The sequence below is a fragment of the Ranitomeya variabilis genome, chromosome 2 (assembly GCF_051348905.1).
Source record: "Ranitomeya variabilis isolate aRanVar5 chromosome 2, aRanVar5.hap1, whole genome shotgun sequence".
In the NCBI taxonomy this organism is placed as follows: Eukaryota; Metazoa; Chordata; class Amphibia; order Anura; family Dendrobatidae; genus Ranitomeya; species Ranitomeya variabilis.
This window is the reverse complement of record NC_135233.1, coordinates 633,917,082-633,932,959: the sequence shown is the minus strand read 5'-3', so window position 1 is coordinate 633,932,959 and position 15,878 is coordinate 633,917,082. Positions and strand designations below refer to the sequence as shown.

The following is a 15,878-nucleotide window of genomic DNA, read 5'->3' as shown; positions in this document are numbered from 1 at the left end:
GTTCAGCTGCTGACATAGATGTCCAGAGCTTGGCTTCCAGTCTGGATCATCTTGCTGCTAGGGTTCAAAGTATTCAGGATTTTGTTGTTCACAGTCCTATGTCAGAGCCTAGAATACCTATTCCGGAGTTGTTTTCTGGAGATAGATCTAGGTTCCTGAATTTTAGGAACAATTGTAAGTTGTTTCTTTCTTTGAAACCTCGTTCCTCTGGTGATGCCGTTCAGCAAGTTAAGATTATCATTTCCTTTTTGCGTGGTGACCCCCAAGATTGGGCCTTCGCATTGGCGCCAGGGGATCCTGCATTGCTTAGTGTAGATGCGTTTTTTCTAGCCCTTTGATTGCTCTATGAGGAACCTAATCTTGAGAACCAGGCTGAAAAAATGTTATTGGCCCTCTCGCAGGGGCAAGATGAAGCAGAGGTGTACTGCCAGAAATTTCGGAAATGGTCGGTGCTTACTCAGTGGAAAGAGTGTGCCCTGGCTGCAAATTTCAGAGAAGGTCTTTCTGAAGCCATTAAGAATTTCATGGTGGGGTTCCCTACGCCTGCAGGTCTGAATGAGTCAATGACTCTGGCCATTCAGATTGATTGGCGTTTGCGGGAGCGCAAACCTGTGCACCATTTGGCGGTGTCTTCTGAACAGACACCTGAATCTATGCAATGTGACAGAATTCTGACCAGAAGTGAACGGCAAAATTATAGACGGCAAAATGGGTTGTGCTTTTACTGTGGTGACTCAGCTCATGTTATCTCAGCATGCTCTAAGCGCAAAAAAAAGGTTGATAAATCTGTCACCATTGGTACTTTACAGCCTAAGTTCATTTTGTCTGTTACCCTGATTTGTTCCCTGTCTTCTTACCCGGTTAATGCTTTTGCAGATTCAGGTGCCGCCCTGAGTCTGATGGATTGGTCATTTGCCAGGCGCTGTGGTTTTGATTTGGAGCCTTTGCAATTCCCTATTCCACAAAGGGGTATTGATTCTACACCATTGGCTACGAATAGACCTCAGTACTGGACACAAGTGACCATGTGCATGACTCCTGTTCATCAGGAGGTGATTCGCTTTCTTGTACTGCATAACTTGCACGATGTCGTCGTGTTGGGTCTACCATGGTTGCAGACTCATAATCCAGTCCTGGATTGGAAAGCTATGTCGGTGTCAAGTTGGGGTTGTCAGGGAATTCATGGTGACGCTCCTGTGGTGTCAATTGCTTCGTCCACTCCTTCTGAAGTCCCTACGTTTTTGTCAGACTACCAGGATGTATTTGAGGAGCCCAAACTCAATTCTCTACCTCCTCATAGGGACTGTGATTGTGCTATAAATTTGATTCCTGGTAGTAAGTTTCCTAAGGGACGACTTTTCAATTTATCTGTGCCGGAGCATGCTGCCATGCGGAGTTATATAAAGGAGTCTTTAGAGAAGGAACATATTCGCCCGTCCTCATCCCCTCTTGGTGCAGGATTCTTTTTTGTGGCTAAAAAGGATGGTTCCCTGAGACCCTGTATTGATTATCGCCTTTTGAATAAAATCACGGTCAAATTTCAGTATCCTTTGCCATTGTTAACTGATTTGTTTGCTCGCATTAGGGGGTCTAGTTGGTTCACCAAGATAGATCTTCGTGGTGCGTATAACCTTGTGCGTATAAAACAGGGTGATGAATGGAAAACTGCATTTAATACGCCTGAAGGCCATTTTGAGTACTTGGTGATGCCTTTTGGACTTTCTAATGCTCCTTCAGTTTTTCAGTCCTTTATGCACGACATCTTCCGTGAATATCTGGATAAGTTTATGATTGTGTATCTGGATGATATTCTGTTTTTTTAGGATGATTGGGAGTCTCATGTTAAGCAGGTCAGGATGGTCTTTCAGGTCCTACGTAACAATGCTTTATTTGTGAAGGGCTCAAAATGTCTTTTTGGAGTCCAGAAGATTTCTTTTTTGGGTTTCATTTTTTCTCCTTCTACTATTGAGATGGACCCAGTCAAGGTTCAGGCTATTCATGACTGGACGCAGCCTACATCTGTTAAGAGCCTTCAGAAGTTCTTGGGTTTTGCTAATTTTTACCGTCGCTTCATAGCTAATTTTTCTGGCGTTGTTAAGCCTTTGACGGATTTGACCAAGAAGGGTTCTGATGTGACTAATTGGTCTTCTGCAGCTGTGGAGGCCTTTCGGGAGCTGAAGCGTCGGTTTTCTTCGGCTCCGGTCTTGTGTCAGCCAGATGTCTCACTTCCCTTCCAGGTGGAGGTTGATGCTTCCGAGATTGGAGCGGGGGCTGTTTTGTCGCAGAGAAGCCCCGATGGCTCTGTGATGAAGCCATGTGCTTTCTTTTCAAGAAAGTTTTCGCCTGCCGAGCGGAATTATGATGTCGGTAATCGGGAGCTGTTGGCTATGAAGTGGGCATTTGAGGAGTGGCGACATTGGCTCGAGGGAGCTAAACATCGTGTGGTGGTCTTGACTGACCACAAGAATTTGATTTATCTCGAGTAGGCCAAGCGGCTGAATCCCAGACAGGCTCATTGGTCGTTGTTTTTCTCTCGTTTTGATTTCATGGTCTCGTACCTGCCGGGTTCGAAGAATGTGAAGGCTGATGCTCTTTCTAGGAGTTTTGTGCCTGACTCTCCTGGAGATTCAGAGCCGGCTGGTATCCTTAGAGAAGGGGTGATTTCGTCTGCCATCTCCCCAGATTTGCGACGTGTGCTGCAAGAGTTTCAGGCGGATAGACCTGACCGCTGTCCACCGGAGAGACTGTTTGTCCCGGATAGATGGACCAACAGAGTCATCTCCGAGGTTCATTCTTCGGTGTTGGCGGGCCATCCTGGAATATTTGGTACCAGAGACTTGGTGGCCAGGTCTTTTTGGTGGCCTTCCTTGTCACGGGATGTGCGTTCCTTTGTGCAGTCTTGTGGAATTTGTGCTCGGGCGAAGTCTTGCTGTTCTCGTGCCAGTGGTTTGCTGTTACCTTTGCCTGTCCCGAAGAGGCCTTGGACGCACATTTCTATGGATTTTATTTCAGATCTCCCTGTCTCTCAGAGAATGTCTGTCATCTGGGTGGTGTGTGATCGTTTTTCTAAGATGGTCCATTTGGTGCCCTTGCCTAAGTTGCCTTCCTACTCCGAGTTGGTTCCACTGTTTTTTCAAAATGTGGTTCGTTTGCACGGGATTCCTGAGAACATTGTTTCTGACAGAGGATCCCAGTTTGTGTCTAGATTTTGGCGGACCTTTTGTGCTAAGTTGGGCATTGAATTGTCTTTTTCGTCGGCCTTCCATCCTCAGACGAATGGCCAAACCGAGCGAACTAATCAGACCTTGGAGACTTATTTAAGATGTTTTGTTTCTGCTGACCAGGACGACTGGGTTACTTTTTTGCCGTTGGCCGAGTTTGCCCTTAATAATCGGGCTAGTTCTGCTACTTTGGTTTCTCCTTTTTTTTGTAATTCAGGGTTTCATCCTCGTTTTTCCTCGGGTCAGGTGGAGCCTTCTGACTGTCCTGGAGTGGATGTTGTGGTGGATAGGTTGCATCAGATTTGGAATCATGTGGTGGACAATTTGAAGTTGTCACAAGAGAAGGCTCAGCTCTTTGCCAACCGCCGTCGCTGTGTGGGTCCCCGACTTCGCGTTGGGGACTTGGTGTGGTTGTCTTCTCGCTTCGTTCCTATGAAGGTCTCCTCTCCTAAGTTCAAGCCTCGGTTTATCGGTCCTTATAAGATTCTGGAAGTCCTTGGCCCTGTGTCATTCTGTCTGGACCTCCCGGCATCATTTGCTATTCATAATGTGTTCCATCGCTCGTTGTTGCGGAGGTATGTTGTACCTGTGGTTCCTCCGGTTGAGCCTCCTGCCCCAGTGCTGGTTGAGGGAGAATTGGAATACGTGGTGGAGAAGATCTTGGATTCTCGTGTTTCTAGACGGAGGCTCCAGTATTTGGTCAAGTGGAAGGGCTATGGTCAGGAGGATAATTCTTGGGTTGTCGCCTCTGATGTTCATGCGGCCGATTTGGTTCGTGCCTTCCATGTGGCTCATCCTGATCACCCTGGGGGTTTTCATGAGGGTTCGGTGACCCCTCCTTAAGGGGGGGGTACTGTTGTGAACTCTGTTTTTGGGCTCCCTCTTGTGGTCACTGGTGGTATGGTGTGACTTTTGCTTTGGGCTCCCCCTGGTGGCTTTGTTTGTTATCCTGCTGGTCTCTGGCTATCAGCTGGTTCGTTATCCTCTGGGAGGTTCCTATATAGCTCTGTTTTACTTCCACTTGTTGCCGGCTGTCGATGTAATCAGTGCTACTCAGATTCCTTCTGACTACCTTGCTCCCAGTCCATCCAGGACAAGCTAAGTTTTGTTTGCTCATTTTTTTGATCAGCAGTGTTTATCATGTTTTCTTGTCCAGCTTGCTAAAATGTGATTCCCTCGCTTGCTGGATGCTCTAGTGGACTGAGTTTCTCCCCACACACCATTAGTTGGTGCGTGGGTTCTTGAAATTTCAGGATGGATATTTTGTAAGGGTTTTTTATTGATCGCATAGACCCCTGCTCTATTTTCTGCTTTCTAGTACTAGTGGGCCTCTTTTGCTGAATCTGATTTCATCCCTACGTATGTGCCTTCTTCTTACTTCACCGTTAATATTTGTTGGGGGCTTCTATATCTTTGGGGATTATTTCTCTGGAGGCAAGCGAGGTCTTTCTTTCTCTTTAGGGGTAGCTAGTTCCTCAGGCTGGCTCGAGACGTCTAGGAATTTTTTAGGCACGTTCACCGGCTACCTCTAGTTGTTTTGGATAGGTTCAGATTTGTGATCAGTCCAGTTACCATCTCCCTAGAGCTTGTCCTTAGTTTATTCACTTGCTGGTCTATTCGTGATCCTCAGCCACTAAGGATCATAACAATAATCCTAGCAATAACAGTTCATATAAGGGACCAAATGAGACAATATGAGGGATCTGAAAAAGTTGCAAAGATACAGTGAAATCAGATGGCCAATCAAATTGATAAATAATAATTAATAAATATTGAATATGTGCTAATATGCCTACCATATGTCTCACTAGTAAGTTTGCAAAAAAAACTGAAAATATCCCAGGCAACTAAATATCAAATGTATATATAAAAAACTAGTGGCAGGATGGTGTTTTTTTCCCCCCTTCTGAGCACTCTTTTAACCTATACGTATTTTTAATTATGATTAATAAAATTTAATTTTATATCTAACCTTTGCTTACTACATCGGCCATTGGAATGTAAGTCCAAATCTTGTGTATAAAAGAAGAGAAAAATGGACTGTTTTACATGAATGTAAAAGTAGAAAGATGTGTGAGAGTAGACTAAGCATTATGCCCGATTTATGTCATACATAATTCCAGTTTAATGCTTTGTTTCCCACAGCTTTGAAATTACCCAGGGGATTTGAATTAATAGAAAGTGCAGAAAAATGGCACTATTTATTTCACATGTAAAAGTTCTGAGAGCTTTTCTAATCATTTTCATCTATGTGTAAATGACTAGATCTGCTCTTTTTTAAGCAGCTAAAGGCTCACTCTACATTTATTTAGTTTTCCTTTAACTTAATACAATATGGAAAAGTCTCTGTAAAACATTTCTAATAATGAAGATAGGATGTAACCTGTTGTGAATTCCGTTCTCGGGCTCCCTCCTGTGGTCGTGAATGGTACTTTGGTGAGTTCTGTCCTTGGACACCCTCTGGTGGCTTTGAGTGGAACTGCTGATCTTTGAGGTTGGCTTTCTCAGCTGCCCTCGTTTATTGCTTCTGCTCGCTTCCCTATTTAACTCTGCCCAGGTCGTTAGTTCATGCCAGCTGTCAATGTCTCAGTACTGGTTCAGATCTCTCTTGGAATTCTCAGATGACCTGACTACTCCAGCAGAAGCTAAGTCCTTGCTAGTCATTTGCTGTTCATTGGTTTTTGAATATATTTTTCAGTACATGCTATGTTTCAGTCCAGCCTGCTATTATGATATTTCCTTGCTAGCTGGAAGCTCTGGGGGTGCAGAGCTGCACCTCCACACCGTGAGTCGGTGTGGAGGTCTTTTTGCACACTCTGCGTGGTTTTTGTAGTTTTTTATACTGACCGCATAGTTCCCTTTCCTATCCTCTGTCTTTCTAGAGAAGATTCGGCCTCCTTTGCTAAAAATCTGTTTCATTCCTGTGTTTGTCACTTCCCTCTTAACTCACAGTTAATATTTGTGGGGGCTACCTTTACTTTGGGGAATTTCTCTGAGGCAAGGTAGGCTACTATTTCTATCTTTAGGGGTAGTTAGCTCTTAGGCTGTGAAGAGGCATCTAGGGAGAGTTAGGTACGCTCCACGGCTATTTCTAGTGTGTGTGATAGGATTAGGGATTGCGGTCAGTAGAGCTACCACTTCCTCAGAGCTTGTCCCAGGTTTTCTGTTTTAACCATCAGGTCACTTCGGGTGCTCCTAACCACCAGGTCATAACAGTAACCTATCATTCTACCTGATCCAAATAGACTGATATACAAAACTGTTAGGAGTAGTCTGGTTGGGCTTGACTAATCCTCCCTCCAATCTTGTGGGGTGTGATTGCTAAGATATGTAAGAGCGATATCACCGGTGGCGTTTTGGAAATCTTGTGCATGTGTGCGATATTTTGCCCACCCAGCTTCATTGCTCATTCCCAGGGAGGCAAAACATTGCTCATGCGTGAAATTTACAGAAAAAATACAACGATGACGTTGCGCTTTCAGTTCATGTCAATCAATCCTGTTGGGGGTGGCTTACTTACAGGATGAAGGGAGGATTAATCCTGGGGAATGAATGCTCTGCCAACCTAGTTCTCACCAATTTTCATAATGAAAGTAAGAATTAAAAGTTGATTTTACAATTAAAGAGTAATCGTAAAGGAATAAGAAAGCTTGGTAAAATGTAGAAATAGGGTGGAGGAGAGAGATGGTTGCAGTTTAGGTGGGCAAGGGCTGTGGACAGGTCCCTATTAACTGTATTAAAAAAGAAAACAAAGAATTACACCCACTAAAGTACCTCTGTGTGGCAATGATAATTATCCTTCAGCTAGAAATTGCCATTTTTTGTTGACTATGCTCTGAGCAGAAAAGTTTGGAAGCGAATGCTATATAACTAATTGCAAGCATGTATGTAAATATACAGCATTGTCTCGCTCACCTCTTCAGTCCCCGCTGAAGCCATCATTACACCTGCAATAAAACAAAATGAATAGCAGCTATTTAAACTGCATTTATGATTTTTAAAATGTTTTTGGTTCTACATACATATACTTCCAAAATGACCACCATACACTAGTAGAACACAATAAGTATTATTTTTATATTAAAACAGACTTTAAAGGAAATCTGTCACCAGGTTTTACCACCTAATCTGAGAGCAGAGACCTTAAATCTCATGAATATCAGGAGGAGATTATCACTAGAGGACTAGTAAACCTGCTGCCAGGTAGTCCTCCATATTCATGAGTTTTGTATAATAACACCCTCAGTGTACACCGATAGCTGTCAATCAGTGCTGTGGGCATGGTAAAACAGCTCAGTATCGGAGAACTGGAAGATCTGCAGCAGATAAAAGACTGATTTTATCAAAACTGCAACAATTAACCCAGTAAGTGAAACATAAATAGAAAATAGGTCTCTGCCCCATCGTTCTGCTCTCAGATGGGATAGCACAAACTGGTGACAGATTCACTAATCAATATGAACAGGGGCTTAGCAATCGCGGTTGCAGAGGGTGTGAACACGACTGGACTCGTGCCTGCTTCAGCTGAATTTACATGCAAGGATGCACATTCAGCTGAAATGTATTGCAGCACATTGACCTTTGGCTTCCCTGCACTGCATTACATAGCACCAGCTAATCAGAGTCCGGCAGCCGGTGTCGGCATGCAAGGTATTGGCATCTCATGAAAGGAAGAGAAAATAAAATCTAGCAACTGCAAAAAAAAATAGAAAATAGTGTATATTAAAACATCACATTCATTTGATACGCTAAAACAAGGGATAAAAATAAAACCATATGAAAGGAGACAAAAGACATCAGGTCTACGCATTTCGAGCTACTAACTCTTAGGCTATGTGCACACGTTGCAGATTCGGCTTAGGAATTTCTGGTGCGGATTCTGTGTCTCCTGGCAGAAAACGCACCTGCGGTTTCTTGTGCGGTTCCACAGTGTTTTTTTGTGCATTTTTGCTGCGGTTTTCTTGCGGATTTGCTGCTTTTTTTACCCCTGCGGTTTTCTATAATGGAATGGGTACAAAAACGCTGCAGATTCACAAAAAAGAATTGACATGCTATTTCTTTAAAACAGCAGCGTTTCCGCCGGTTTTTTTTTCTCATTGATTTACATTGTACTGTAAATCAATTGCGGATCTGCAGCGTTTCTGCACTGCAAAAACACTGCAGATCCGCAGAGAATCCGCAACGTGTGCACATACCCTAAGTCCTGACCTTTTTATTTTTATCACTGGTTTTAACATAACAAATACAGTATATGTAATGTTTTAATATATACTTTTTGCGATATTTTTCTGAGGTTGCTGAATTTTTTTTTCTTCTTCCATCCATGACTCTCATTGCCCAGAAACCGACCTGAAGTTTTCCTTGGAGTTCCATGGGGGTGATGTTTTTTTTCCTATTTTGTTATTGGCATCTCATGGCATGGGTCACATCATGGGTCACCATAGCTGGCCGGCCAATGTCAGCTTCTGGCCTCTGATTGACTGGCAGCATGTATTGTAGCACAGGGAGCCGTAGAATCCCCACGCAGCAATACACTTCAGCTGGATGTGCATTCTCGCAGCACATCCAGCTGAAGCAGACACTAGAGTCGATGGGCCCCCATTCAGCATGGGCCCTGAAGAGCAGAACAAAGAGGACACTGCACGTAGAGGGAGTGGCGGAATTGAGAACATTTTTCTTGTTTGTTTGTTTTTTTAAGCAGAAAGGGGAACATGTATACCAGAAAGGGGCCCAGGATAGTGGACATACAGGTCCTTCTTACAAAACTAGAATATCATCAAAAAGTTAATTTATTTCAGTTCTTCAATGCAAAAAGTGTAACATATATTATACAGAGTCATTACAAACAGAGTAAGCTATTTCAAGTGTTTATTTCTGTTAATGTTAATGATTATGGCTTACAGCCAAAGAAACCCAAAAGTCATTATCTCAGTAAATTAGAATACTTTATAACACTAGCTTGAAAAATGATTTTAAAATTCAAAATATTGGCCTACTGAAATGTATGTTCAGTAAATGCACTCAATACTTTGTTGAAGCTCCTTTTGCATCAATGTTGGCGTGGCATGGAGGCGATCAGCCTGTGGCACTGCTGAGATGCTATGATATGCTTTGATAGCAGCCTTCAGCTCATCTACATTGTTAGGTCTGGTGTTTCTCATCTTCCTCTTGACAATGCCCCATAGATTAACTATGTGATTAAGGTCAGGTGACTTTGCTGGACAATCAAGCACAGTGATACTGTTTTTTTTACACCAGGTATTGGCAATTTTCTCAGTGTGGGCAGGTGCCAAGTCCTGCTGGAGATTGAAATTTCCATCTCCAAAAAGCTTGTCGGCAGAGGGAAGCATGAAGTGCTCTAAAATTTCCTGGTAAACTGCTGCGCTGACTTTGGTCTTGATAAAGTACAGTGGACCTACACCAGTAGATGATATGGCTCTCCAAACCATCCCTGATTGTGGAAACCTCAAACAGCTTGGATTGTGTGCTTCTCCAATCATCCTCCAGACTCTGGGACCTTGATTTCCACATGAAATGCAAAATGTACTTTCATCTGAAAACAACACCTTGGACCAGTGAGCAACAGTCCAGTTCTTTTTCTCCTTGGCCCAGGTAAGACGCTTCTGGCGTTGTCTATTGGTCATGAGTGGCTTGACAAAAGAAATGCGACACTTGTAGCCCATATCCTGGATACGTCTGTATGTGGTGGCTCTTGAAGCAATGACTCCAGCATCAGTCTACTCCATTGTGAATCTCTCCCAAATTTTAGAATGGCCTTTTCTTAACAATCATTTCAAGGATGCTGTTATCTCGGTTGCTTGTGCACCTTTTTCTACAACACTCTTTCCTTCCACTCAACTTTCCATTAATATGCTTGGATACAGCACTCTCTGAGCAGCCAGCTTCTTTAGCAATGAACTTTTGTGGCTTACCCTCCTTACGGAGTGTGTCAATGACTGCCTAGTGGACATCTGTCAAGTCAGCAGTCTTCCCCATGATTGTGGAACCTACTGAAACAGACTAAGGGACCTTTTTAAACTCTTAGGAAGCCTTTGCAGGTTTTTTTTGTCAATTAATGACTCTTGTAATGACTATATAATATGAGTTTCACTTTTTGCATTGAATAACTAAATAATTAACTTTTTGATCATATTCTAATTTTGTAAGAAGCACCTGTATATACAAGGATGGGGGACATATTTTTCATGGATGGGAGACATATATACCATGATGGGAGACGTATATACCAGGATGGGTCCAGGAGGGGGGACATATATATACCAGGCAGTGACCCAGGAAGGGAGGAAGGGAGACATATATACCAGGATGGGGGACATATACACCAAGATGGGCCCAGGAGAGGAGACATATAGTCCAGGATATGGGACATATAAACCAGGATGGAGGTCGTATATAACAAGAAGATGGACATCAACCAGCGATTGGGGCATATACACAACAGGATGGGCTCAGGATAGGGGACATATACTAAAAAAGAGACATATATACTAGGAATGGGGGCATATATACCAGGATGGGGGACATATATTTAAGCAAGGGACCCAGGATGGGGGACATATATATATATCAGGGTGTGATGCATATATACCAAGATAGGGGACATTACTACATCATGAAAAAGGGGGGTGGATACGTATATCTCTATAGGATTTAGAACATTACAAGGTCCTATACATCTGAGCAGCATACAGAGGGGTCTAGGTTTAAATTTTGCACCAGGTTTTATCAGACTCTAGTTTTGGCACTGAAAATGAGGCTGTGTGCACACATGGAGTCTTTTTGCTGAGCTTTTGAAGTAATAACTCAAAGTTTGTGATGCATCTTGAGATTTGGAGGATGATCTGAGTTCATCCTCACTGAATATATGGAAGAAAGACATAAAAATCTAAAGATGTCTATTCAGGCCTTGGAGGTAACTGCACATGACCATTGTTTACAAGTTGGCACATTGGTACACGTGGTCTTGATCTTGTCATAGAATATTTTAGTTTCTTGCAACATTAACACCTCAGTGACGGAGCTCATTTTCAGCTTTAAAGACCAGGGCCATGACCATTTTTTTTTAAATCTGACCAATGTCACTTTATGTGGTAATAACTCTGGAACGCTTCCAAGGATCCCAGTGATTCTGTGTTTATTTTACTGTAACATATTGTACTTTATGACAGTGGTAAATTTTGGTTGATATGATTTGCATATATTTATGAAAATATCTAAAATTTAACAACAAAATTAGAAAATTTCGCCATTTTCGAACTTTAAATTTTTATGCCCTTAAATCATATAGCTATACCACACAAAATAACTAATCGATAACGTTTACCACATGTCTACTTTACATCAGCATAATTTTTAAAACATACTTTTTTTTTGTTCGGAAGTTAGAAGGGTTCAAAGTTTATCAGTAATTTCTCAATTTTCCAGCAAAATTCACAAAACCATTTTTAGAGACCATATCACATTTGAAGTGACTTTGAGGAGCCTATATGACCGAAAATATCCAAAAGTGATACCATACTAACAATTGCACCCCTCAAAGTCCTCAAAACTATATTCAAGATGTTTATTATCCCTTCAGGTGCTTCACAGGAATTATTGGAGTGTGGAAGAAAAAAATTAACATTTTCCTTTGTTTCACAAATATTTTGCTTTCTGCCTAAAATGTTTACTTGCACAAGGATAACAGGAGAAAATAGACCCTAAAATTTGTTGTGCAATTTCTCCGGAGTACGCCGATACCCCATATATGGGGAAATATCACAGTTTGGGCACACGGCAATGCTCGGAAGGGAAGAACCGTTTGACTGTTTGAATTGCAGCAGGGTGCTCCAGTATGCACCAAGTATTGTGGGTGCTCGAGCAACCCCGATGCAAACATGAATAGAGAGCACTTGGGCTCAACACTAGTCGTCAAATCGTGATCATTTTTTACTTTTTAAAAAACCCTAACCTCAATGCTAAACTTAACTCTAGCCCAACAATAAACCCTTAACACTAGCCCAACCCTAAAACTACCCTAACCCTAAGTCTTAATGCAAAGAATGAAATAAATAAAAATTATAACATAAAAAACATATAACATGACTAAGGGGATGGCACAGGTGGGAATGACATACTAATTACAGACTTTTGATTGCTGTGATAGGGTCTATCAAAGTAATCAAAATGAACCATTAGTAAAAATCCCTGCTGTTGCTGGCTGCCGAACGGCAGATCTTGGCAGTTGCAATGCGCATTTTTTTCAGGAAGACGTCTCAGAGAATGGATAAAGCTGGAGGGACCGAGGGAAAGCAGAAGTATCGGGAGCTTGGGGACCTCACTTCTGTCTCCTCTGACATGTATATCATGTCAGAAGAAAGAGAAATGTTTTTGATGAATGGCACGCTTTTTTTACGTGATCACCGTTTTTCATTGAATATGGCAATCACGTGATCGAGGACTGGAAAAACAGGTCCTGATCATGTTCCTCCAGAGTTTAAGCTAGCCCGGTAGCTGAAACCCTAGAGACTTTCCAATACATGGGGGGGAGAGAGGGAACTATAACCTTATTCCCGATTCTGATTTTATTTGCTTAAAACAATTTAATGTATATCAGTGGTCATTAAGAGATTAAATCCATGTTGTGTGCTTAGTTAATAGATGTGATAACATATTTTTCATGGTGCTCCCATTGTGAACAAAAAACGCTGGCTGCACCAGATTCTAAGGGTATGTTTCCATGTGGCATATTTGCTGCTGATTGGACGCTGCGTACAGCCGCAGCATCCAATCCACAGCATCCAGATGTTACAGCATAGTGGAGGGAATTTTATGAAATCCCATAGCCACTAAGTGTACAAAGACGCAGGTGGCGTATACGCACATGTGGCGCGTCTTTATAGACTGCAGCGTGTCTATTTATCTTGCGGAGATAAATGTTCTCCCAGTGTTGATAGAGGGTCAGCTAGAGTACAGTGGGTGCACCGAGGGCTTCAGTACCTAATCCACTGGAAGGGATATTCCATTGAGGATCAGTCATTGGTTCTGGCCAGTTCTGTGCACGCTGATCGACTGGTGCGGGCTTTTCATGCCAGATACCCTGAGAAGCCTGGGGGTCCCGTGGCCCACCATTAAAAGGTGCTGCTGTCATGGTTAAGACATGGTTAATGTCCTGTTCTCTCAGTTAATTTTGCTGGCCTCCCTTTGGATCTGGGAGGGGTATTTATATTCACTCCAGACTAGGATTCCCGGTCAGCTATACTTTCGTTCTAGTCTGTGTGCCTGACCCCTGGAGTGTGTGCCCAATTTGCAATTGTTTTCCTTGCTCTCTGTGTGTTACTCTGCTTTGTAGTTCTTTTGGATTTCTGACTTCTGGCTTCCTTTCTGACCATCCCCTGTCTCACCCCTTTGGTACCTCGTGATCTCCTGGTTCTGATCTTAGCTTCTTTGACTACTCTCCTGTGTGTATCATCTCCTCCGATCACCTCCCACTGTAACATGGTTCAGGTCCTGTTAGTTACCTGGTTAGTAACCTGGCGCTTTGCTCAGCTCCCTTGCTGCTGTGTGCAGCTCTCCCTGCAGAGGTAATAACTGGGAGTCGTGACATTATAGCTGACCGGGAATCCTAGTCGGAAGTGAGTATAAATACCCCTCCCAGATCCAAAGGGAGGCCAGCAAAATTAACCCTGAGAGAACAGGATGTTAGCCATGTCCTAACCATGACAAGAAGTTTTTCTGGGCTCTTTTGTTACCATTCGTATTATCAGTCTCTTTGATTTGTCATCAATTTTCCTCCTGCGGCCATGTCCAGGGAGGTTGGCTACAGTCCCATGGATCTTAAATTTCTGAATAATATGTGCAACTGTAATCACAGGAACATCGAGCTGCTTGGAGATCGTATTATAACTTTCAACTTCAGCATGTTTGTCTATAATTTTCTTTCTAATCTCCTGAGACAACTCTTTCTTTTGCTTCCTCTGGTCCTTGTTGATTGTGATACACACCATGTCACCAAACAGCATAGTGATTATCTGTAGCCCTATATACAGGCCCACTCATTGATTCCAAGATTGTAGACACCTGTGATGCTAGTTAGTGGACACACCTTGATTTAACATGTCCCTTTTGTCATTTTATTTTCAGGGGTACCATCATTTCCGTCCAGGCCTATTTCATGAGTTTTATTTTTAATAAAATTATGTGGAAGCATGGTTGAAAAGCAATGTCTGACTTTCATTTGTTCATTTTCATAGATCTTTTATTTATTATTACTTTTGTCAGATTCAAGTTATTTCTGTGACCATTGTGGGTTTTTCTGTCATTAAACTAGGGGTACCAACAATTTTGACCATGTGTGTATATACACCTATAAAATGTGTCATAGTTAACATAACTATTGCATCCATAAATACATCTACTATAGACTCAGCCATTATTCCCACGCCAGCAGCCCTAACACGCGTTTCTCAATGGCTTCCTCAGGGGGTCATAGATAGATGTGCATCCCAGCTACTCATTATATAATCCCCACCGCAGTATCTTGCGAGTGGTGCATGTGTCGCATTTCAAATTACATCACATCCAGCTGCCCCATGACGATGCGGGTCATGGTGAACTCCCTGATGGTGTCATTGACCCACACGCGTCATGATCAGGCACTGTCAGTGATGCTCCAGTACACAAGATGTCAGAGGCATGAGCACATATCACTTCCTGTCCAGAAGCTCCCTCTGCCTATATGTGACACATACGCTTTTCTACCCAATCATTTGCTTTAACCCATTCATGACCCAGCCTATTTTGGCCTTAATGACCTCGCCATTTTTTGCAATTCTGACCAGTGTCCCTTTATGAGGTAATAACTCAGGAACGCTTCAACGGATCCTAGCGATTCTGAGATTGTTTTTTCGTGACATATTGGGCTTCATGTTAGTGGTAAATTTAGGTCGATAATTTCTGCGTTTATTTGTGAAAAAAATGGAAATTTGGCGAAAATTTTGAAAATTTTGCAATTTTCACATTTTGAGTTTTTATTCTGTCAAACCAGAGAGTTATGTGACACAAAATAGTTAATAAATAACATTTCCCACATGTCTACTTTACATCAGCACAATTTTGGAAACAACATTTTTATTTGCTAGGAAGTTATAAGGGTTAAAATTTGACCAGTGATTTCTCATTTTTACAACAAAATTTACAAAACCTTTTTTTTAGGGACCACCTCACATTTGAAGTCAATTTGAGGGTTCTATATGGCTGAAAATACCTAAAAGTGACACCATTCTAAAAACTGCACCCCTCAAGGTGCTCAAAACCACATTCAAGAAGTTTATTAACCCTTCAGGTGTTTCACAGCAGCAGAAGCAACATGGAAGGAAAAAATGAACATTTAACTTTTTAGTCACAAAAATTATCTTTTAGCAACAATTTTTTTATTTTCCCAAGGGTAAAAGGAGAAACTGGACCACGAACGTTGTTGTCCAATTTGTCCTGAGTACGCTGATACCTCATATGTGGGGGTAAACCACTGTTTGGGCGCACGGCAGGGCTCGGAAGGGAAGGAGCGCCATTTGACTTTTTTGAATGAAAAATTGGCTCCAATCTTTAGCGGACACCATGTCGCGTTTGGAGAGCCCCCGTGTGCCTAAACATTGGAGC

General features: G+C 42.4%; 1 protein-coding gene across 3 annotated transcripts in view; it reads right to left on the bottom strand.

Moving 5' to 3' along the window:
• Positions 1-15,878, bottom strand: part of IPCEF1 (interaction protein for cytohesin exchange factors 1) — a 359,460-nt gene that overhangs the window by 266,572 nt on the left and 77,010 nt on the right. For 2 of the 3 annotated variants that reach the window (XM_077289085.1, XM_077289084.1), the window contains exon 2: positions 7,137-7,168. The exons of the other annotated variant lie outside the window; for it this stretch is intronic. In XM_077289085.1, coding sequence (XP_077145200.1) covers positions 7,137-7,163 — 27 coding nt within the window. In that variant the 5' untranslated portion in view covers positions 7,164-7,168. The remainder of the gene's footprint in view (positions 1-7,136; positions 7,169-15,878) is intronic. 3 annotated transcript variants of the gene reach the window in all.